The sequence below is a fragment of the Amblyraja radiata genome, chromosome 2, assembly GCF_010909765.2.
Source record: "Amblyraja radiata isolate CabotCenter1 chromosome 2, sAmbRad1.1.pri, whole genome shotgun sequence".
Classification (NCBI taxonomy): Eukaryota; Metazoa; Chordata; class Chondrichthyes; order Rajiformes; family Rajidae; genus Amblyraja; species Amblyraja radiata.
In genome coordinates this window covers 106,639,941-106,664,122 of record NC_045957.1, presented here as the reverse complement: position 1 = coordinate 106,664,122, position 24,182 = coordinate 106,639,941, and the positions used below count along the sequence as shown (strand labels likewise).

The following is a 24,182-nucleotide window of genomic DNA, read 5'->3' as shown; positions in this document are numbered from 1 at the left end:
GTACAGGTTAATTGATTTGGTAAAAGTTAAAATTGTCTCTAATGGGTGTAGGATAGTGTTAGTATGTGGGGATAGCTGGTTGGCGTTGACCCGGTGGGCCGGAGGGCCTGTTTCCACGCTGTATCTCTAAACTATGGTACCTCCCACGGCAGAGGCGGCGGCGCCCAGGCGCAGTGACGCAAGGTGGCCTGCGCTGGCGGCCGCAATGGCGGAGCCGTCGAGTGCAGCCGACCGCCGAGTTCTGGCTGTACCGCATCCTGCGCAAAGCCGCCAGCACGGCCACGCACTGTGTCTGGGCTTTTCTGTCGGGATCGAGGTTGTCAATATGCCGTGGACGAGTGAGTATGAATACTTGAGCCACCGCCTTCAGGACAGAGCCAAAGCAATGGTCCGCAGGTACGCCATGTTCGTGTGCGCCTGTAACTAGGGGCCGGTGCTCCGGGTAGCGTCCTCGAAGGGGCGGGATCTAAGTGAACACGTAATTTCATGCCTGCTATCCGCGGCAGGATGGGGGGCGGGATCCATGTGTACACGTGATAGATGTGGCCTGCCATCCGCTCACAACCTGAGTCCTGGCCCCCATGCAGAACAAGGTTGTCGACACCTGCTCCAAACTAAATTAAATAGTGAAATGTTTCCACATATTTTTCAGTGAAGAATTTTGCAGTAGGAATGACAATGAAACTCTCAGAAATTATCACCGTCACTCCCTTTAACGGACAACATCTTAGGATCTGTGTGCTGAGCCCCCTCCTCTACTCCCTCTTCACCTACAACTGCACACCTTTTCATGGTACTAACACCATCATCAAGTATGCAGATGATACAACGGTGATTGGCCTCATCAGCAACAACGATGAGCCGGCCTATAGGGAGGAGGTCCAGCTCCTAGTAGCATGGTGCGCTGACAACAACCTGGCCCTTAACTCCAAGAAGACCAAGGAGCTCATTGTAGACTTCAGGAAGTCTAGGGGCAGCACGCACACCCCCATCCACATCAACGGGATGGAGGTGGAACGTGTTTCCAGCTTCAGGTTCCTGGGGGTCAACATCTCCGATGACCTCTCTTGGACCCACAATACCTCAACTCTGGTCAAGAAGGCTCACCAGCATCTCTTCTTCCTGAGGAGACTGAAGAAGGTCCATCTGTCTCCTCAGATTCTGGTGAACTTCTACCGCTGCACCATCGAGAGCATCCTTACCAACTGTATCACAGTATGGTATGGCAACTGCTCTGTCTCCGACCGGAAAGCACTGCAGAGGGTGGTGAAAATTGCCCAACGCATCACCGGTTCCTCGCTCCCCTCCATTGAGTCTGTCCAAAGCAAGCGTTGTCTGCGAAGGGCGCTCAGCATCGCCAAGGACTGCTCTCACCCCAACCATGGACTGTTTACCCTCCTACCATCCGGGAGGCGCTACAGGTCTCTCCGTTGCCGGACCAGCAGGTCCAGGAACAGCTTCTTCCCTGCGGCTGTCACACTACTCAACAATGTACCTCGGTGACTGCCAATCACACCCCCCCCACCCCCCCCCCCGACACTCCTCCCACAGGAAAAACACTATGACTCTATGCATGTAAATAGATTTATTTATTGAAATCATATTCTATGGCGCTCTTCCAGGGAGATGCTAACTGCATTTCGTTGTCTCTGTACTGTACACTGACAATGACAATGACAATGAAAGTTGAATCTGAATCTGAATCTGATTTCTGCTATCGCAAAATTCAAAGTATTTATTTTACTTTTTAAGGAGTTTATTCAAGATGATTCAGCTGTGTTGTGGATAGCTCTGCTTCTTATTTGAAATCAGTTGATTAACCTGGTTCCTGTCGTGTGCCCATGGAGAGTGCCTTTGTGCTACCTCTTGCCTGATCCACCTCTTCCTTTACATTCTCCAACTCCTCCTGTCATGATATCCATGAGATTGTAGAGGTCTCCATAAGTCGTGTCAAAGTGAAGAATATGGAGTGCATTAAGGTGCATCTCCAGGTCCATTATAAATCCTCTGCTCAGGCACCTTGGGGTTTTGTTGGGTTATTCTGTGGCTCTCATTTTGTGTGCTCTGCATCAGTTGCTGAAGATTGTATTGGAATCAATCCTCATGGACTGGAATTGTAATTATGCTCCTAGAGCTTACCCCCCTTAGTCAAGTTCAGTAAAACACTGAGTCATGCACCAGATCACTATTCTTTATTCTTTCCAACAATAACGAACTCGCTATACAATACCTAACCACCACGGGTCCAATACTTGTCTTTGCTTGTTCAAGCCCTTCAGCCTCGTGCAAGCAGACACCTCCAAAAGGTTACGCAGTCCAATGCGCCCCTCCAGAAGATTGACCCCGATCCTCGTGGGGTTCACTCTTTATAGGTCATCGGACCCTGTGGCGCAAAACTAGATGGGGGTGGCAGCCTCTACAAACCAATCACAGATATCGATGACATTAAACTGTTATTGACAGTTCCCTAACCCAATTACAAGGTACCCCATTACAATGTTTCTACAGAAGCTTCTGGAAGGAAGTCAGTTAACCACATTTTTCCCAGGTTGTATAAACAATTCAAACAAGGTTTCACACTTCAACCAATCATCAAACAGCAGTACAAACACATTGCAACATTATTAACAGTATTTTTTTTTTTTTTTTTTTTTTTTAATTATATAGCACATTTTTAGTCAACTTGCATTGACCCCAAAGTGCTTCACACAATTACTTCCATACAGACAGGCAAAGGTGGGTGAAGTGTCTTGCCCAAGGACACACACAGGCAAAGGTGGGTGAAGTGTCTTGCCCAAGGACACAACGACAGTATGCACTCCAAGCGGGATTCGAACCAGCTACCTTCCGGTTGCCAGCCGAACACTTAGCCTATTGTGCCATCTGTCGTTCCCAACTCCCCCTTATTTGGCCAATCCTGACTATGCATTTGCAACACCTCTGAGCTCCTCTGCAAAAGTCCTTATACATTTTAACAAAGGAGAGGACATCTGGAACTCACCTCATTTTGAATATTCATCTAGAGTTCAGACTTTGTGGCACCGGCTCACAGCTTGTAACTTTTCACAGAAAGAGGCCTAGCAGGCCCTGCAAATGCAAAGATCCTCCATTTTATAATACCTCTAATTGGCCAATATTAACAGAATCAGGGGGCAGCCCTCATTGCTCAAGATCATTGAAAATGATTGGAGCAGTTGATTACCTCAGAATTGTGTGAACTCCTTTTGGTAACACGATCATTCTCTATGTCAGTTGGAGTGACCATGTGAAATGTGTATGGTGCAACTTTCTAACATCTGTTGGAGTTGTCAACTGTGGTAGGATTATTAATATTTCTGGTTAAGATACTGCATCAGGACTGAGAGTGTGGAGGCATGGTATCTAGTAAGTAAAAGTGAGAGGGAGGGATTTTAATCTGATTCTGCACTAATGACAAATAAATTAGTCTGTCTCAGAGTGACCATATATAAGAAAATATTCAACTGGCTTTGATTGTTTGCATTCATCATCATTTACATTAGCAATGTGCATTGAGCCTTGCGGATCTATGCAGATTTCAGAATTAATTAGATTTCAATATCCATTTTGTAGTTTAAAAAAACTCTTTATCTCAATTGACATTTGTAACACTATAGTCTGTTTTCTTTTTTCTCTCTTTTACATTACCTTGACGTATTATGCCCGGTACGACTTGTCTCAATGGCAGTAAACAAAGTTTTTTCACTATATCTCTGTACATGTGCGAATAACATTCCACTTCCAAGTATATTTCTAAGCATTCCCAACAAAATAAATATAACTCGTGTTTTGGAGTCTGATGACCATCTCTCATTTATAAGTGCATAAATAAGGTCGTAAGGAATAGGAGTAGAATTTGGCCATTAGGACCATCCAGTCTACTCTGCCATTCAATCATGGCTGATCTATCTCTCCCTTTTAACCCCATTCTCCTGCCTTCTCCCCATAACCTCTGACACCTGCACTAATTAAGAATCTATCTATCTGTGCCTTTAAAAATATCGACTGACATGGACTCTACAGCCTCACGTGGCAAAGAATTCCACACATACACCACCATCTGACTAAAGAAATATCGTCTCATCTCCTTCCTAAAGGAATGTCCTTTAATTCTGAGGCTATGATCTCTAGTTCTAGACACTCCCACTAGTGAAAAAATGAAACTAATTAATTGATGTGTACTTTTTTAGGATATTAGCTGGTATGATGATTCGAAAAACAGTACCGGAGCGTTAACGACCAGACTTGCAAATGATGCATCTCAAGTTAAGGGGGTAGGTATCCATAAGAATTCAGATGGTATTAGCAAACCCTATCAATTATATGAATCTTAATCTGATGAAATCTAACTAACTGCTGAAGGTAATCTCAGAAGAGTGCAGCACAAGAAAGGACAGGGTCTGATTAGGAACAGTCAACATGGATTTGTGCCTGGAAGGTCATGTTTGACTAATTTTCTTGAATTTTTTGAAGAGGTTACTCGGGAAATTGATGAGGGTAAAGCAGTGGATGTTGTATATATGGACTTTAGTAAGGCCTTTGACAAGGTTCCTCATGGAAGGTTGGTTAAGAAGGTTCAATTGTTGGGTATTAATGGTGGAGTAGCAAGATGGATTCACCAGTGGCTGAATGGGAGATGCCAGAGGGTAATGGTGGATGGCTGTTTGTCAGGTTAGAGGCCAGTGACTAGTGGGGTGCCACAGGGATCTATGTTGGGTCCACTGTTGTTTGTCATGTACATCAATGATCTGGATGATGGTGTGGTAAATTGGATTAGTAAATATGCAGATGATACTAAGATAGGTGGTGTTGTGGATAATGAAGTAGATTTTCAAAGTCTACAGAGAGATTTATGCCAGTTGGAAGAGTGGGCTGAAAGATGGCAGATGGAGTTTAATGCTGATAAGTGTGAGGTTCTACATCTTGGCAGGACAAATCAAAATAGGACGTACATGGTAAATGGTAGGGAATTGAAGAATGCAGTTGAACAGAGGGATCTGGGAATAACTGTGCACAGTTCCCTGAAGGTGGAATCTCATGTAGATAGGGTGGTAAAGAAAGTTTTTGGTGTGCTGGCCTTTATAAATCAGAGCATTGAGTATAGAAGTTGGGATGTAATGTTAAAATTGTACAAGGCATCAATCAAGATGGCGCTCCTGAGAGGGCGACGTCGCGGAGCTCTCAGAGTCAACCTGCTTTTTTGTCTGTCTCTTGTTATTTTGTGCCATACTACGGTAACAGCATGGTCAGCAAACGACGTCTATGACCGGGCGACCCTACTACGGCTGAGAGAGTGCAGTCCTTTTGGACATTTAGACCCGAGCACGTTTAACCCCTACCCTGAGCTAATACGCTACGGCGACTCGACGCTAGGCCGACACCCGGACAACGACAGGCCCAGGCAGAGACGCGGCAGACGGGGAGGGGCCGAACGACGACTCCGGCACTTGGTTAGCAGTGGAAGGTTAGCCCTCCCGGTCATACTGTTTGCTAACGTCCAGTCTCTGGTAAATAAGATGGATGAGCTCCATGCTCGGATCTCCACGCAGAGGGACTTACAGGACTGCTCCATGCTGTGCTTCTGTGAAACATGGCTGGGGGAAAGGACACCCGACGAGGCGATAACACCAGACGGCTACACGGCCTTCAGGGAGGACCGGAGCGCAGCGGACAGCGGCAAGACCCGCGGCGGAGGAACGGCCGTCCTCGTCAAACAAACCTGGTGTACCGACTGTAAGCTTATTTCTAAATCTTGCTCTGAGAATGTGGAGTATCTAACTGTGAAGCTACGGCCGTTTTATCTACCCAGAGAACTGCAATGTATTATTGTTAGTGTCGTGTATATTCCCCCTTCCGCCAAAGAAGAGGCTGCACTCAGGGAGCTACACGACATGATCAATGAGCATGAAAACAAATATCCTGATGCTGCTTTTATTATTCTGGGAGACTTTAATCATTGCAACCTCAAGAAAAACATACCAAAACTGTATCAGTTTGTGACTTTCCCAACTAGAGGAAATAAGATACTGGACCACTGCTACAGTAATATCAGAAATGCTTTTATAGCTGAACCAATATCCCACTTCGGCAAGTCTGACCACCTGGCAATTCGGCTCAAGCCCACCTACACCAAGAGGCTTAAGGCACAGCCAGTCACAGTCAGAACTGTTAACACCTGGACGGTCAGTGCACAGGCTAGCCTGCAGGGATGTTTAGAGGCTACAGACTGGAACATCTTTAAGGTGGCCACAGATGACATTCATGAATACACAGAGGCTGTGAGTGACTACATCAGCTGGTGCACATCTATATGTGCCCCTCCCAGAACTGTGCGTGTGTTTCCAAACCAGAAACCTTGGTTCAATGGAAACATAAAACAGAAGATCAGGAAAAGGCAGGAAGCTTTTAAGTCAGGAGATCAGAGGGAGTACAAGAAAGCCCGGTACGAGCTACAGAAGTCCATCAGAGCTGCAAAGAGGGCTTATTCCCAAAAAATTGAAAGCTTTTACCTAAGTAACAACACACGCAGTATGTGGCAGGGAATCCAAGCAGTCACAAACTACAAGAAAACAGTACCAACCACAGACCCCCAGGATGTCACCCTCCCAGACAGCCTTAATACCTTCTACACCAGGTTTGACAGACTGAACACAGACATCCCCTCAAAAGCCCCCTGCAACCCCACGGACACTGTCTTTCAGGTGACACCCACACAGGTCCTGAAAGCTCTGAGGCAGGTGAACCCCCACAAGGCTGTGGGACCAGATGGCGTCCCTCCTAAAGTTCTGAAGGCCTGTGCAGAACAACTCACTGGAGTGTATGTAGACATCTTCAATCTGTCTTTAAACCAAGCAGCGGTCCCCCGTATTTTTAAATTTTCCACCATTGTACCAGTTCCAAAAAAAACAAACCCATCCACCCTGAATGACTTCAGGCCAGTGGCACTCACGGCAGTTGCCATGAAGTGTCTAGAAAAACTGGTTCTCACACACATCAATCACATGGTCCCGGGCACGATCGACCCACTCCAGTTCGCCTACTGCCCCAACCGCTCAGTGGACGACGCAGTGGCCATTGCTCTACACCACATCCTGCAACACCTGGACAGCAGAGGAACATACGTCAGAACGCTGTTCCTGGATTACAGCTCGGCTTTTAACACCATTCGCCCGGGCAGGCTGACTGAGAAGCTGACAGACCTCGGCGTCCCGACTCCCACCTGCAACTGGATCTTGGATTTCCTGACTGAAAGACCACAGGTGGTGAGGATGGGAAGGAGGGTGTCTGCAGAGCTCACCGTCAGCACAGGATCACCACAAGGCTGCTGTCTCAGTCCCAAACTTTTCACCCTGTACACACACGACTGTGTCTCCACCCAGGAAAATACCATCATTATTAAGTATGCGGATGATACCACCATCCTGGGCCTCATCAAGGGGGGGGACGAGTCGGGCTACAGGAGTCTGGTGAACGACATTCTTGCCTATGGTGAGGTGAACGACCTAAGCCTCAACACAGACAAGACAAGAGAAATAATAATGGACTTCAGAAAAAATCCACCCCCCCTGCAGCCCCTCATCATCAAGGGGACTGTGGTGGAGAGGGCTGACAGTTACAGATACCTGGGACTACAAGTAACATCAGATCTGAACTGGACTTTGAACACTGCTGCCACAGTGAAAAAAGCCCAGCAGAGACTGTACTTCATCAGGCTGCTCAGAAAAGCTGGTCTGCACTGTAGCCCTCTCACCCAGGTCTACAAAGGACTGATAGAGAGCATCCTCACCACAGGCATCACGGTGTGGTATGGAAACACCACACAGACAGAGAGGAAGGCTCTGCAAAGAGTCATAAAGACTGCAGAGAGGATTATCAGGACGGAACTCCCCTCCATGGACACAATCTACACACAGCGCTGTCAAAAAAGAGCAGAGAGAATCATCAGAGACACACTACATCCAGCTCACTCCCTGCTCAAACACAAAAACTGCACATACAACCTCAGGCACAGACGAGCGGACAGCATCGCCACAAACAGAACACACTTTTTTAAGAGCTTCTTCCCTGCCACAGTGAGACTCTTGGCCAAAACAAAATGAACTGATGTCCTGACCTACCTCATAGCATATCATATTATATCATATTATATTGTCTCCTGGGCCTGTGCAATTTACAAAGCAATCGACACTTTTATATAGGGTTTGTGCAATTTACAATGCTCTCACTTTCCCCTTTATATAGGGTTTTAGGCACTTTCTTTTTTATTTCTTTAGAAGTATATGTTTTTATAGATTATGTGTCTTTCTGTGTGTCTTTTTAATTTGACGACTTGACTCTCTGAACAACCGCACAAGAGTTCCTATGTGTGTAAGCACAAATGGCAAATAAAGTTTTTGACCTTTGACCTTTGAAGCCAATTCTGGAGTATGGTGTACAATTTTGGTTGCCTAATTATAGGAAGGATGTCAACAAAATAGAGAGAGTACAGAGGAGATTTACTAGAATGTTGCCTGGGTTTCAGCAACTAAGTTACAGAGAAAGGTTGAACAAGTTAGGTCTTTATTCTTTGGAGCGCAGAAGGTTAAGGGGGGACTTGATAGAGGTCTTTAAAATGATGAGAGGGATAGACAGAGTTGACGTGGATAAGCTTTTCCCACTGAGAGTAGGGAAGATTCAAACAAGAGGACATGACTTGAGAATTAAGGGACAGAAGTTTAGGGGTAACATGAGGGGGAACTTCTTTACTCAGAGAGTGGTAGCTGTGTGGAATGAGCTTCCAGTGAAGGTGGTGGAGGCAGGTTCGATTTTATCATTTAAAAATAAATTGGATAGTTATATGGACGGGAAAGGAATGGAGGGTTATGGTCTTAGTGCAGGTAGATGGGACTAGGGGAGAATCTAGGGGAGAATACGTGTTCGGCACGGACTAGAAGGGCCGAGATGGCCTGTTTCCGTGCTGTAATTGTTATACGGTTATATATGGTTATATGACTGTCCAGCTGAATTTGGCCTCACATTATTTGTGCATTAACATCTCGGATAACCTGTCCTGGGCCCAGCATATAGATGTAATCATGAAGAAGGAGCTCAAGAGCCTCAACTTGCTTTCAAATTTAGAGATTTGGCATGTTACCGAATACATCAACAACTTAGATAAATGTGACAATTACAATACACAGGCAAGCAAGAGGCTGCAGAGAGTGGTTGGTTCAGCCCGGTCCATAACAAACACAACCCACCCCTCTATCGAGATTACTTACATAAAGTGCTGCCTCAAGAAGATGGCATCTATCATCAAAGATCGCCATTAACTGTGCCATGCCTTCTTCTCACTGTTACCATTGGGCCTGAAGTCCCACACAACCAGCCACTTCCCGACATTATCAGGGTCTTAAACCAACCCACACAACCCAAAAGGTCCTGTCCCAATAACATCACTTTTCAGTGACTGTCTTCGACCTTCAAGCTTGTGGGCACTTGCCTGAAAAACCTCGAGCTGGATCGATCGATCGATCGATCGACCGACACACACACACACACACACACACACACACACACACACACACACACACACACACACACACACACACACACACACACACACACACACACACACACACACACACACACACACACACACACACACACACACACACACACACACACACACACACACACACACACACACACACACACACACACACACACACACACTACATGTGTCCGATCTATTCGTCTCATGGAGGAATATTTGAAGGAAAAGAGTTGTAAGATTTCAGGTAATTAATTAAAAATAATTGAACACATATTTTAACAGTTGTACATCCAGAGTCTCCCCACAGTCGAGCAGCAGTAGAGTTGCTGCCTTACAACAGCAGAGACCCGGGTTCAATCCTGACTACGGGTGCTGCCTGTGCAGAGACCTGCATGGGTTTTCTCCAAGATCTTCGATTTCCTCCCACACTCCAAAGACGTACAGGTCTGTAGGTTAATTGGCGGGATATAAATGTCAATTGTCCCTGGTGTATAGGATAGTGCTAATGTGGAGGGATCGCTGGTCGGTGTGGACTCAGTGGGCCAAAGGGGCTGCTTCTGCGCTGTATCTCAACTCAATGAAACTAAAAGGTTAAAAATTACCTAATATACAGATATTTGGCTTCATGCAATTTCTGCCACATATTTAAAAAACTTTTTTTCAAGCTTGTAATAAAAAAATCACTTAAATTAATAAAATAATAAATTAGTGATGGTGTCAAAGGTTACAGGAGAAGACAGGAGAATGGAGTTTAGAGGGAAAATTAGATCAGCAATGATTGAATGGAGGAGTACACTCAATGGGCCGAATGCCCTAAATCTGCTCATATGTCTTATCGTCTTATAACAATGCTTTTAACTGTACCTTGGCACACATGACAATAATAAACCTATCATCTGCATGGACCGGTTGGACTGAAGGGCCTGTTCAATCTTGTATGAGTCAATGAATAACAACCTGCTGTTTTCATGTCGTTACTATAGGCTACCGGTGCCAGACTTGCTACGGTTGCACAGAATGTATCTAATCTTGGATGTGCCATTATTATTTCCTTCATCTATGGCTGGCAACTGACTCTGTTGATCTTAGCCATTGTGCCAATCTTGGCAATTTCAGGAGTGATACAGATGCGAGCGCTCACTGGTCATGCCAACAAGGATCGGGAGGAACTGGAAAATGCTGGAAAAGTGCGTGAGTTATGAGAGGGGTAAACAATTTTGAGGACATTATTTAACATTAGATTTAACTCCAGACAGTATTTTTGTATCTTTTGGAGCAGATAGAAATTTACGGGAGACACAAGAGACTGCAGGTGCAGGAATCTGAAGCGAAAAAAAAACTGCTGGAAGAACTAAATGGGTCACGCAGCATCTGTGGAGGGAAATGGCCAGTCAAGACCCTTTATCTGCACTGTTATTTATGGGGTCTGCGAGAAAACAGGATGGAGATAAATAAAGCAGACACAGTAGCTAACACAATTCTGATGAAAGATCTGCAACCTGAAACATTAACTGCTGCTCCTTCCACAAGTGCTACCTGACCATTGTTTCCAGCAATTTTCTTTTTCAGTAGCATCCCATTTAACAACCATGCTGGGGCGAGTGTGCTTTTCCAGTTATACTTATTTGTTGTTCAATGTATGTTGTGTCCCAGTATTTGTTTATGCGTGCAGTTGACAGCAGTTCAGGGGAAGGGCCCTGGGTGGCATGGTGTCTTGGGAGATTGAAGCAAACATTTATGAGGCTGGAAAGGTTGTGAGGCCAATCACTAATTACGGATGGAGATCAGGAGTTGGAAATTGTGGAAAGTGTTGGTGGTTGGATGCTGTGGGGTCATTGTAGATTAGTTTTAGAGATACAGCGCGGAAGCCGGCTCTTCAGCCCACCGAGTCCGCACCGACCAGCGATCCCTGCAAATTAACACTATCCTACACACACTAGCCAATTAACACACTAGCATACCTGTATGTTTTTGGAGTGTTGGAGGACACGGCGAGAACATACAAACTCCGTATAGAAAGAGCCCGTAGTCGGGATCGAACTCAAGGCAGCAACTCTACCACTGCGCCATCATGCCGCCAGATCGTTATGTCTGCAGGAATCTCTGTAAAAGATTCTTCTCGCCTTCACCCACCAGGTTGTCTGAGACCATATGGCAACAGTTGGTAAAATAAAGCCACACAGCCATAGAGAGTTATACTGCGTGAATACTGGCCCTATGACACAACGTGCCCACGCCTACCAACATGCCCGATCTGCACTAGTCCCACCCGCCCGGGCAACCCTATAAACCCTATCCTATCCATTTAGCTGTCCAAATGTCTCTTAAATGTTATGATAGTATTTGCTTCAACTACCTGCTCCCAGCAATCGTTCCATATGCCCACTACCTTTTGTGCAAAAAAGTTAACTCTCGACTTCCTATTAAATCTTTTCTGCTCTCTTTTAAAACTTATGTTCTATAGATTCAGGATCAGTTCCTGTGGATTGGAGGGTAGCTAATTTTATCCCACTTTAAAAACAAAAAATGGGAGAGAGAAAACAGGGAATTATAGACCAGTTAGCCTGACATCGGTGGTGGGGAAGATGATGGAGTCAATCATAAAAGATGAAATAGCGGCACATTTGGATAGCAGGACGAGGATCAGTCCGAGTCAGCATCGATTTACGAAGGGGAAATCAGGAATTTATTGAAGATGTAACTAGGAAAATGGACAAGGGAGAGCCAGTGGATGTAGTGTACCTGGACTTTCAGAAAGCATTTGATAAGGTCCCACATAGGAGATTAGTGGGCAAAATTAGGGCACATGGTATTGGGGGTTGAGTGCTGACATGGACAGAAAATTGGTTGGAAGATAGGAAAAAAAGAGTAGGGATTAACGGGTCCCTTTCAGAATGGCAGGCAGTGACTAGTTGGGTACCACAAGGCTCGGTGCTGGAACCGTAGCTATTTACAATATATATTAATGATTTAGATGAAGGGATTACATTAGCAAATTTGCAGATGACACAAAGCTGGGTGGCAGTGTGAACTATAAGGAGGATGCTATGAGAATGCAGGGTGACTTGGATAGGTTGGGTGAGTGGGAGGGTGCATGGCAGATGCATTTTAATGTGGAAAAATGTGAGGTTATCCACTTTTGGCAAAAACAGGATGGAAGTTAGTGTTCAAATTTGCGGAAGGGCATTCTTGCTATTGAGGGAGTGCAGCGTTGGTTCACAAGGTTAATTCCCGGGAAGGCAGGACTGTCATATGCTGAGAGAATGGAGCGGCTGGGCTTGTATACTCTGGAATATAGAAGGATGAGAGTGGATCTTATCTAAACATAAGATTATTAAGAGTTTGGACACGCTAGAGGCAGGAAATATGTTCCCGATGTTGGGGGAGTCCAGAACCAGGGGCCACTGTTTAAGAATAAGGGCTAAGCCATTTAGAACAAAGATGAGGAAACACTTTTTCACACAGAGAGTTGCGATTCTGTGGAATTCGCTGCCTCAAGAGGGTGGTGGAGGCAGGTTATCTGGATACTTTCAAGAGAAAGCTAGATAGGGCACTTGAAGAAAGTGGAGTCAGGGTATATGGGGAGATGGCAGGAACGGGGTACTGATTGTGGATGATCTGCCATGATCAGGAGGACAGTGAAACTAGTCGGAGAACTCTGATGGGGAGGGGTGGAGAGAGCGGGAAAGCAAGGGTTGCTTGAAGTCCATATTCATACCGCTGGGATGTAATAATAATAATAATAATAATATCTTTTATTGTCATTGCACATAAGTGTAACGAGATTTGGATATGCAGCTTCCATCCGACATCATAACTTAAGTAACTACTAAAATTTAGGTTTAGATGTTTAGAAGCTGCCCAAGCGAAATATGAGGTGTTCTTTCAATTTGCATTGGGCATCACTCTGACAGTGGAGGATGCTCAGAACAGAAAGGTCATTGTGGGAATGGTAGGGGGAGTTAAAGTGTTTAGCAACCGGGAGATCATGTAGGTCCAAGCGGACTGAGCGGAGGTGTTCAGAAAAACGATCGCCGAGCCTGCGCTTAGTCTTGCCGATAAATAGGAGTCCACACCTGGAACAGCGGGTACAGTAAATGAGGCTGGAGGAGGTGCAAGTGAACCTCTGCCTCACCTGAAAGGGCTGTCTGGGTCCTTGGACAGTCGAGGGTAGAGGTATAAGGACAGGTGGTGCAGGGGAAAGTACCTGGGGAGGGGGCTGTTTGGGTTGGAAGGGATGAGCGGAGGGAACGGTCATTGCTGAAAGCGGAAAAGGGTGGAAATGGGAAGATGTGGCTAGTGGTGGGATCCCGTTGGAGGTGGGGAAAGGTAGAGGATTATGTGCCGTAAGCGACGGCTGATGGGGTGAAAGGTGAGGACTAGGGGGACTGTCCCTGTTGCGCATATAGATAGGTATGCATGCCTTTATAACTAGGGGCATTCAATACAGTGGTCAGGAAGTCATGATACAGCTCTGTAGGACTTTGATTAAGCGCATTTCGAGTATTGCAAGCAGTTCTAGTCGAGTAGTTTAGGAGACTTTTAGATAGGTACAGGGAATAGAGGGATATGGATCATGTGCAGGCAGATGCGATCAGTTTAACTTGGTATCATGTACGGACAAACATTGTGAGCCAAAGGGCCATTCCTGTGCTGTACTGTTATATGTTCTATGGTTGAGACTGGGATTTGGAAGCCCACTTCTGAAAAATCTGCTGTTATTGTGTTGTAGGCAATTCCATTTATGCCGCATTATTTAACCGTTGTTTTCTTCATCTTCACCAGATTGCTACAGAGGCAGTTGAAAACATTCGAACTGTTGTAGCTCTAACAAGAGAGAAAAAATTTGAACAAATGTACAAAAGTAGCATGGCTATTCCATACAGGTAACAGGAGACCATTGGTTTTTGGTTGATGGTATAAAGGGGGTCCTTATTAGCCAGAAGAATAAAGCAGAAAGTTAAAAGATATTTTTTACCTAAAATGTTATTGTGCCTTGGATCCTTTATTTGACAATTGAGCCATGAATAGCGACATAATTTAAAGTGGATTTGGATAATGATTTGAAAAATAATTTTGAAGGGGAAAAGGGACAGGGTGGTGCTGTAGTTTTGATACTGAGCTGATAATCCACATATAGCCCCAAATGGTACGCAGACTGCTGAGCTACAGTAGGGTAAGGGGGTAGCCTTGAGAAATCTCAATATTGATTTATTTGAAAGGTTGACTACTGGGCAGGATCTAAGCCTTTAGACTTTAGAGATACAGCATAGAAACAGGGTCTTCGGCCCACCGGGCCCAACACCGACCAGCGATCACCTCGTACGCTTGCACTATCCTACACACTAGGGACAATTTTCTTTCATTTACTGAAGCCAATTAACCTGCAAACCTGTACGAGTTTGGAGTGTGGAAGGAAACCGAAGCAGCTGGAGAAAACACACATTGTCACAGGGAGAACGTACAATCTCCATACAGAGAACACCCGTTCAGGATTGAAACCAGGTCTTTGGCGCTGTAAGGTAGCAGCAGCTCTACCACTGCACCACTGTGCTGCCCTTGTGTCAATATTGAGTTGGGTATACAGTTGTGCATAGGGCACTGATTTATAGGGTCCCAGGGGCTGTAATTATACAGGGCCTCAGTGAGTTCACACCTGGAGTATTGTGTCCTGTTTTTTTACTCTTTATCCACGAAAGGCTGTACTTGGACGAGACGGAATGCAAGAAAGATTCACTCGACTGGTTCCAGGGATGGCAGGTTTGCTGTTTGAGGAGTGATTGAGAAAACTGGGATGGTATTCTAGAGAGTTTAAAAGAATCTAATAGAAACATACAAAATTCCAAAAGGGCATACTTCAGGATGCCGGAAAGATGTTTCCCCGGGCTGAGGAGTCGAGCAAGGCACACAGTTTAAACTATCCAGCATTGAGAAGAGGAGCAATTACTTCACTCAGTGAATGGCGAGTCTTTGGGATTCACTATCCTGGAGGCTCTGCGGAGTCTCAGTAATTATATTAGTTCAAAACGCACATTGATGGCATTCTGGACATCAAGGGAATCAAGAAACATGGGGATAGTGACACAAAATAGCACTGGGGTAGTAGATCAGGTAGTATAGGGGGGTTGCACGTAAGGTCACTGGGTCATAGGGCTTGACGCATGGAGCCGCTCAATCCATCTGGAGGACATCCGTCACTTCCGGTATATGTTATTAATACAAGAAACGCATACTTTCCTACCTGTTAAAAACCGGCAAAATGTTGAATTTTTGCGCTGAAAAAAATTGTGGGAGTCGGGGTAAGTGAGAGACATGTACCCAACTTGAGAATTCCAAAAGTGAAGCGAAATGAAGGTATAGAGAAGCGAGAACAGAAGGGACTACAGCAGCTAAAGTGCTTGGTAAACATTGGCCGTGCAGATATTGGAATTGAAAATATTGGAAATTATCGCGTTTGCTCACTGCATTTCATCAACAGTAAGGCATTATTTGTGTCTTTTCTTGATTGGTATCTAAAAATTCTCGGAAGTGATAAATCTGGCTGTAAATTTTTCTTCAGATGCGTTTTCATTTTGTATGTAAAAACCTACTAAAACCATGGGCGATTTAAAAAAAATTACAGCCAGATTTATCACTTCTGAAACTTTTTAGATGCCAAAGGAATCAAGAAAAAACACAAATAATGCCTTTCTGTTGATGAAATGCAGTGAGCAAACGGCAAATGTTCACCAAGCACTCTGGCTGTTGTTGTCCCTTCAGTTCTCATTTCTATCTACCGTCATTTCTCCTCACTTTTGGAATTCTGAAGTAGGCTAAATGTCTCACACGCTTATCCCGATTCCCATAATTATTTACAGCGCAAAAATAGACAATTTCAGCGGGTTTTAACGGGCCCGCTACGCTGGAAACAATGGTAAGTGCCTACCTGCAGTTCATCGCATGTACTCCATTTGGAGTAGCGTTGCAACTGCCGTGAAACCTCCCTATAGATCACTGAGGGGCAGCACAGTGGTAGAGTTGCTGCCCTACTGTTTGTATGGAATTTGTACTTTTTCTCTGTGACAGTGTGGTTTTTTCAGGGAGCTCCGGTTTCCTCCTACACTCCAAAGACGTACAGGTTTGGAGGTTTGGAGGTTAATTGCCTCCGGTAAAAAAATTATAAATGGTTCCTAGTGTGCAGGATAGTGTTTGTGTAAGGGGTTTGCTGGTCGGCGTGGACTCGGTGGGCCAAAGGGTTTGTTTCCGCACTGTATTACTAAAGTCTAATCAGCCGTGATCCTAATGCATGGAAGCTTGAAGGGCCTATTTGAAATGGCGGCACGGTGGTGCAGTGGTAGAGTTGCTGCCTCACAGCGCTTGAACCACCAATTACCCGGGTTCGAACCCGACTACGGGTGCTGTCTGTTCGGCGTTTGCACGTTCTCCCCATAACTGGGTTTTCTCTGAGATCTTCAGTTTTCTCCCACACTCCAAAGACGTACAGGTTTGTAGGTAAATCGGCTTGTAATAAGTGTAAATTGTCCATAGTGTGTAGGGTAGTGTTAATGTGTGGGGATCGATGCAGACTCGGTGGACCAAAAGGCCTGTTTGTGCACTGTATCTCTACACTAAATGAAACTACAGCCCTATTCTTCATCTCGCTGGATCAAATGTATACAGAGCATTAAAATCATTGCCACGCATTGCTCAACATTGTCCATTTCCCCTTTTATGTTTCCAAAGGAATGCCAAAAAGAAGTCTTGCATTTTTGGAATCACCTTTGGCCTTTCACAAGCAATGATGTTCTTTGCTTATGCAGCATGTTTTCGATTTGGAGCCTGGCTAGTGGTACATAACTACATGGGGTTCCGAGACGTTTTTCTGTGAGTATAAATTCTTGTTGCATCAATCTGTTTCTGCAAGCAAATGAGGCCATTGGCTTGGGTTATTATTGATGTACTTGCTTTAATTATGTGAGGTACCATAAGGGCCTCTCTATTAAAAATGCAAGAGGAATCCATTTAAGATAATGATGAGGTTTGAAATATTGTGTTTAAGTCTGATCTCCCTATTTGAGAGAAACACGTGATAAGGTAGTAATAATAATAATAATACATTTTATTTATGGGCGCCTTTCAAGAGTCTCAAGGACACCTTACAAAAATTTAGCAGGTAGAGGAAAAACATGTAAGGGGAATGAAATAAATAGTAGAGACATGACTAGTACACAAAGTAGACAGAATTCAATTCAAAACACAATATGAGGCAATTAATGCACAGATGAAAAGGGAGGGGGACGTGGGGCTAAGGATAGGCAGAGGTGAAGAGATGGGTCTTGAGGCGGGACTGGAAGATGGTGAGAGACACGGAATTGCGGATCAGTTGGGGGAGGGAGTTCCAGAGCCTGGGAGCTGCCCTGGAGAAGGCTCTGTCCCCAAAACTGCAGAGGTTGGACTTGTGGATGGAGAGGAGACCGGCTGATGTGGATCTGAGGGACCGTGAGGGTTGGTAGGGGGAGAGGAGGTCAGTGAGATATGGGGGGGCCAGATGGTGGAGGGCTTTGTAGGTGAGGATAAGGATTTTGTAGGTGATCCGGTGGGAGATGGGAAGCCAGTGAAGTTGTTTGAGGACTGGAGTGATGTGATGCCAGGATTTGGTGTGGGTGATGAGTCGGGCGGCTGCGTTCTGGACCAGTTGGAGTCGGTTGATGTAGGTGAAGCTGATGCCAAGGAGAAGTGAGTTGCAATAGTCCAATCGGGAGGAGATGAAGGCATGGATGAGTCTTTCAGCAGCGGGAGGTGTGAGAGAGGGTCTGAGTTTGGCGATGTTGCGGAGATGAAAGAAGGAGGTTTTAATGACATGGCGGATGTGAGGCTCAAGGGAGAGGGTGGAATCAAAGATCACGCCAAGGTTGCGGGCCTGGGGAGATGGGGAGACAGTGGTGCCGTCGATGGTGAGAGTGGGGTTATTGATTTTGCTGAGTGTGGCTTTGGAGCCTATGAGGAGGAATTCTGTCTTATCGCTGGTAGTTTAATAAAGATTCACTAAATTGATTCCTTGGATCATGGGTTTATTTTATGAGGAGATATTAAGCAAACTGGGCCTACAGTCTTGGAAGTTTATAAAACTGAGAGGTCATCTCAATGAAATGTATCAAGACTCTTGATAAGCTTGCAGAGTGGATGCAGAGATGATGTTTTCCCTGGCTGCAGTGTCCAGAATCAGCAGTTATAGTCACAAATTGAGAATACATTTCTCCATTTAGCAAGTTGTGAATCTTTGAAATTTGCCAGCTGAAAGAGCTGTGTGTCACGATATATATTCTACAAAAGGGAATAGACTTTAGAGATACAGCATGGAAACAGGCCCTTCAGCCCATCGAGTCCAGTGCTATAAGGCAGCAACTCTACCGCTGCACCACTGTGCCGCCCACTATTTTTAAATGTTGTAATGGGATCAAAGTATGTGGGTTAGTACAAGAAAGCAGGGTTGAGCTAATGATCTAATGGTGAAGCAGGCATCAGGGACCAAATTACTACCACCTCCTGTTTCTGCATTATGTTAAAAAAAAATCTGTATTTTCAGTATCTTCTAATTTTCCTTACTTTCTCTTTTCCGCCAAATGTTTGACTATCCCATTCTTCAGCTTCTGCAACTTGCTTTCTTGACACTGTCCTTCTCTTTCCAATCTGTACTGTCTCTTTCCTTGCACAATGGTCTACTGCACAGTTGAATGAAGTGAGGCATCACTGAGAAGACTCACTCAGGTCCTGTCCGGCTACCTGAGTGAGTCCGCTTGGATCTGAGGCTACCGCTTGGATCTGAGCTGAACTCTTGGAACAACGCCATCCAGTAACTGCTGAAGAATCTCATTGTCTATCTGGAAACCAAAACCTTGCCTGCTGCCCCTCCGTTTCTATACATCGGTATGATTAACACCTCCTCCTTATTGTTAACTTAATTTCATTTACCTCTCATTTTGTTAATTTCATCTGTAAACTGCAAAGAACAATAGCCTGTTTTATTCGTTGGAGCAAAACTAACTGCAAGTGCTGCAAATGTGACAGCAAAACAGAAGATGGCAGAAGCAGTCAGTAGGTTGGGCAGCATCCATTGCCACGTCCAACGCATCAGGTCAAATTCACTTAATTGATATTTTGTGTAGAAAGGAACTGCAGATGCTGGTATATAGAAAGGACAAAGGACATTTATTGCTACATACATCAATTGGTGCAGTGAAATTTGAGTTATCATGCAGCACACAAATAAGATAAACACAACATTATAGAATTTGTTGAGGAGACTGAGGAGACTGAAGAAGGTCCATCTGTCTCCTCAGATCCTGGTGAACTTCTACCGCTGCACCATCGAGAGCATCCTTACCAACTGCATCACAGTATGGTATGGCAACTGCTCTGTCTCCGACCGGAAGGCATTGCAGAGGGTGGTGAAAATTGCCCAACGCATCACCGGTTCCTCGCTCCCCTCCATTGAGTCTGTCCAAAGCAAGCGTTATCTGCGGAGGGCGCTCAGCATCGCCAAGGACTGCTCTCACCCCAACCATGGACTGTTTACCCTCCTACCATCCGGGAGGCGCTACAGGTCTCTCCGTTGCCGAACCAGCAGGTCCAGGAACAGCTTCTTCCCGGCGGCTGTCACTCTACTCAACAACGTACCTCGGTGACTGCCAATCACCCCCCCACCCCCCGGACACTTATTATCACTTATTATTATTTATTTAAATCATTTGCTATGTCGCTCTTCCAGGGAGATGCTAAATGCATTTCGTTGTCTCTGTACTGTACACTGACAATGACAATTAAAAATTGAATCTGAATCTGAATCTGAATCTGAATTTAACATAAAACATAAAAACATCCCTCCACAGCGGAATCAACATTTCCCACTGTGAGGAAAGGCAACAAAGTTCAGTCCTCTTCCTCTTGTTCACCCGTGGTCGGGGCTTATTGAGGCCTCCACAGTCACCGCAATGGCGGCCCGATGTTTCAGGCCTTCTCGCCGGGATGATGGAACTCCGGCGTCGGAACTGAAGAACACTCTCAGCGGCTTGGAATTTCTGAATCGGCGCTTGCTACCGGAGACCGCGGCTCCCGAAGTCCACAGGCCGAGCTGGGCGGAGCTCCAAAACTGGCAATCCTCGGCGAAAGATCCCAGGCCTCCGCGATGTTTAAAGTCAGCGCCGCCCGCGGGTGGAAGCTCCACAGACCACAGCTCCACGGTGTTCAAGTCAGCAGGCCCAACACACCGGAGCTACAACACGGTGATCCCGGTAAAACATGGTCCCACTCTATGATGGAATTCAGTGCTGCGCCGCCGCTGAAGCTCTGGCCGATCTCTGGCAGGAAAGGCCGCGCCAATCCAGACGGTAGGCCGCGAGGAGGAGGCGAAGATACGGCTCAGAGGAAAGATACATCCTCAACCAGGTAGTGACTGAGAAAATCGGTTTTCCCCTCTCCCCCACCCCACACATAAAAAAGACTAAAAGACCTCCACAAACATACTTTTTGACAGACTAAAAATAACAAAAAGGATGAAAGGACAGACAGCTGCTGGCGAGGCTGCCACACTCGATGACGCCACCACTCGAAACCAAAGATAGACACAAAGTGCTGGAGTAACTCAGCGGGTCAGGTAGCATCTCTGGACGAAAGGGATGCGTGACATTTCAGGTCAGGACCCTTCTTTAAACTGTCTGAAGAAGGGTCCTGCCCCTTAACGTCAGCCATCCTTTTTCTCCAGAGATGTACCTGACCTGCTGAGTTACTCCAGCATTTTGTCTAACTTCGACTTGATACATTGACTCTCTTTTTCACTTGCTTGTCTACTTTTCTTAGTTCTGCTAAGAATTATTGACCTGAAATGTTTAGTCGGTTTAGAGTTTAGTGATGCAGCATGGAAACTGGCCTATTGGCCTGAGGCCCATGCCGACCATTGATCATCCATTTACACTAGTTATCCCACTACACACTTGGGGCAATTTTACAGAGGCCATTTAACCTGCAAACCCACACGTGTCTTTGGGATGTGGGAGGAAACCGGAGTACCCGGAGAAAACCCATGCAGTCACAGGGAGAAAATGCAAACCCCACACACACACACACAACACCCGAGGTCAGGATGGAACTCTGGTCTTTACTGTGCCGCCCTTTCTCTGTGGATGCTACCTACTCTGCTGAGAGTTTTGACATGTTCTGGTTTTGTGAAGTTTCTTCCAAGTACTTTTCACACTATATTTACATCTACTGTAGAACTGATGTAGTGGCGGCGCGGCTCTGGCTGCAGCGGCTCTCCGGCAGTCCTGTTTGTTTTGTGTTTTTTGTGTTGCTTATTTTCGTTTTGGTTAGTCTAGTTTTGGTTTTTAGTTTCTGTTTTGGGGGGGGGGGGGGGGGGTTGAAACGGGGCTTGCTGTCTCTCCCTGCGGGGGAATGCGACTTTTTTGTCGTATTCCCCTTCTCTGCCTCCGTCTGCGCTGAGGCCTAATGGCGGAGCTGGCGACCTCGAGGCTCAGGAGGCAGAGCCCGCCAGGACTTGCACTGGGCTCGCTCCCGTGAGGGCGGCCCGGCTCGGGGCTGGAACAGTGCTTTCGTGAGGGGCTGTGACGCTCCCGTGAGGACGGCCGGCCAGAAGAAGGAACGGTGCTCCCATCGGAGTGGCCGAGCTCGGGGAGGTACGGCGCTCCTAGCCCGAGGGAGGAGCGGCGCCCAGTCGGGGTGGCCCAGCCCGAGGGAGGAGCGGCGCCCAGTCGGGGCGGCCCAGCCCGAGGGAGGAGTGGCGCCCATGTCGGGGCGGCCTGGCGCGAGGCTGAGACGGTAACGGTACTCACGTGAGGGCGATCCGGCTCGGGGCTGGAACGGTGATCCGCTGGGACGGTGTTCTGGCGGCGGTGGCCTGAGTCCGGGGTTCGGCCGCGGGCCAGCGGCTGCGTCAGCAGGACTGGTGGGCGGCAGCTTCGACCACCCCGGGCCGCGGTGTCTGAGCCGCGGGACAGTTGTAACATCGCCCGGGGGGTATCGCCTCAGCGCAGAGGGAGAAGAGGAGGGAAGAGACTGGAGACCTAAGACTTTTGCCTCCATCACAGTGAGGAGATGTTGGGTGGACTCACTGTGGTGGATGTTAATATGTGTTTATTGTTGTTTTTTATTGTATTGTATTGTATGTATGACTGCTTCAATTTCGTTCAGACTTCGGTCTGAATGACAATAAAGGCTATCTAATCTAATCTAATAAAAACTGGGTACACATGACATTAATGAACTTCAACAAACTTAGCACACCCATTTAAGTTGGCATTATTTATAAATTGCACAAGAGACGTGATAATTTTTTTAATGGATTATCATTCTGCAGAACTCACATATTTGTAGGGATAATATTGCATGTTTTTTAATCCGATTTATGATTATTGCAGCGTGTTCTCAGCGATTGTATTTGGAGCAATGGCTTTGGGACAAGCCAGCTCGTTTGCACCTGATTATGCCAAGGCTAAAGTATCAGCAGCCCGAATCATCATGTTGATTGAACAAACAGTATCAATAGACAGCTTTAGTGATGCTGGTGATTTTCCCGTAAGTACCTCGCAGTCTTGTAGTTAATGCTCAGTAGTACCGAACATTAAAAAATTGAAGCCTATGAAATGTTAGAATCTCAAATGGCTCAGAAACAGCTGGCGACTAAATGTAGAAACAGTGAGCGTTTGACGCACTGGGCTTGTACTGGCTGAGGTTTAGAAGAATGAGGGGGGACATTGAAACGTACAGAATAGCGGTAGGAGAGAGCGATAGATAGGCCATGATTGAATGGTGGAGTAGACTTGATGGGCTGATTGGCCTAATTAGAGGAGTTAGATAAAGCTCCAGGGGCTAGTGGAGTCGAGGGATATGGGGAGAAGGCAGGCACGGGTTATTGATAGGGGACTATCAGCCATGATCACAATGAATGGCGGTGCTGGCTCGAAGGGCCGAATGGCCTCCTCCTGCACCTATATTCTATGTTTCTATGTTACTCCAACATGTTGTGTCTACTTGCCAGACTTTGTCCCATCCCCACTTCTCTTCCAGCTTCCCCCCCCCCCACCTGATTTCCTTCCAGAGTGTGCCAGATGTTTTTTCTATATATATAATAGCTCAGTAATTTCATGATCATCACTTAGTTTAGTTTCTTTTAGAAATGCAGCGCAGAAACAGGCCCTTCCGTCCACTGTCCACGCCAACACTAGCACTGTCCTATACATTATGGATATTTATAATCTTTACTGGTCAATTAAGCTGAAAACCTGTACGTCTTTGGAATATGTGAGGAAACCGGATCACCTGGGGAAAACCCACACAGTCACGGGGAGAACGTACAAACTCCTTACTGACAGCACCCACAGTCAGGATTGAACCCGGGTCTCTGGCGTAATAAGGCAGCAACTCTACCGATGCGCCACCGTATCGCTCAAGATAATATACTTTGGGTTCTAACTGTTGATGGACACTCGTATATTTGATATCTTCACAAAGTTATTTGAGAACATGTTTAGAAAAGTTAAAATGGTATTATTTGTCTTGGTTCTGATTCTTTTTTAAGAGCACATTTGAAGGAATGGTCAAGTTTGAAGATGTTGCCTTTAACTATCCTACTCGCCCG

The 24,182-nt window shown here is 46.0% G+C and overlaps 1 protein-coding gene across 1 annotated transcript in view; it reads left to right on the top strand.

The window, feature by feature from the left end:
- The window catches only part of LOC116966556 (ATP-dependent translocase ABCB1-like), a 97,470-nt gene extending 83,013 nt beyond the window's left edge, over window positions 1–14,457 (top strand). Inside the window, exons 18-20 of the mRNA XM_033012933.1 lie at window positions 4,209–4,292; window positions 10,537–10,740; window positions 14,339–14,457. Coding sequence (XP_032868824.1) covers window positions 4,209–4,292; window positions 10,537–10,740; window positions 14,339–14,443 — 393 coding nt within the window. The 3' untranslated portion in view covers window positions 14,444–14,457. The remainder of the gene's footprint in view (window positions 1–4,208; window positions 4,293–10,536; window positions 10,741–14,338) is intronic.
- The last annotated feature ends 9,725 nt before the right edge of the window (window positions 14,458–24,182 follow it).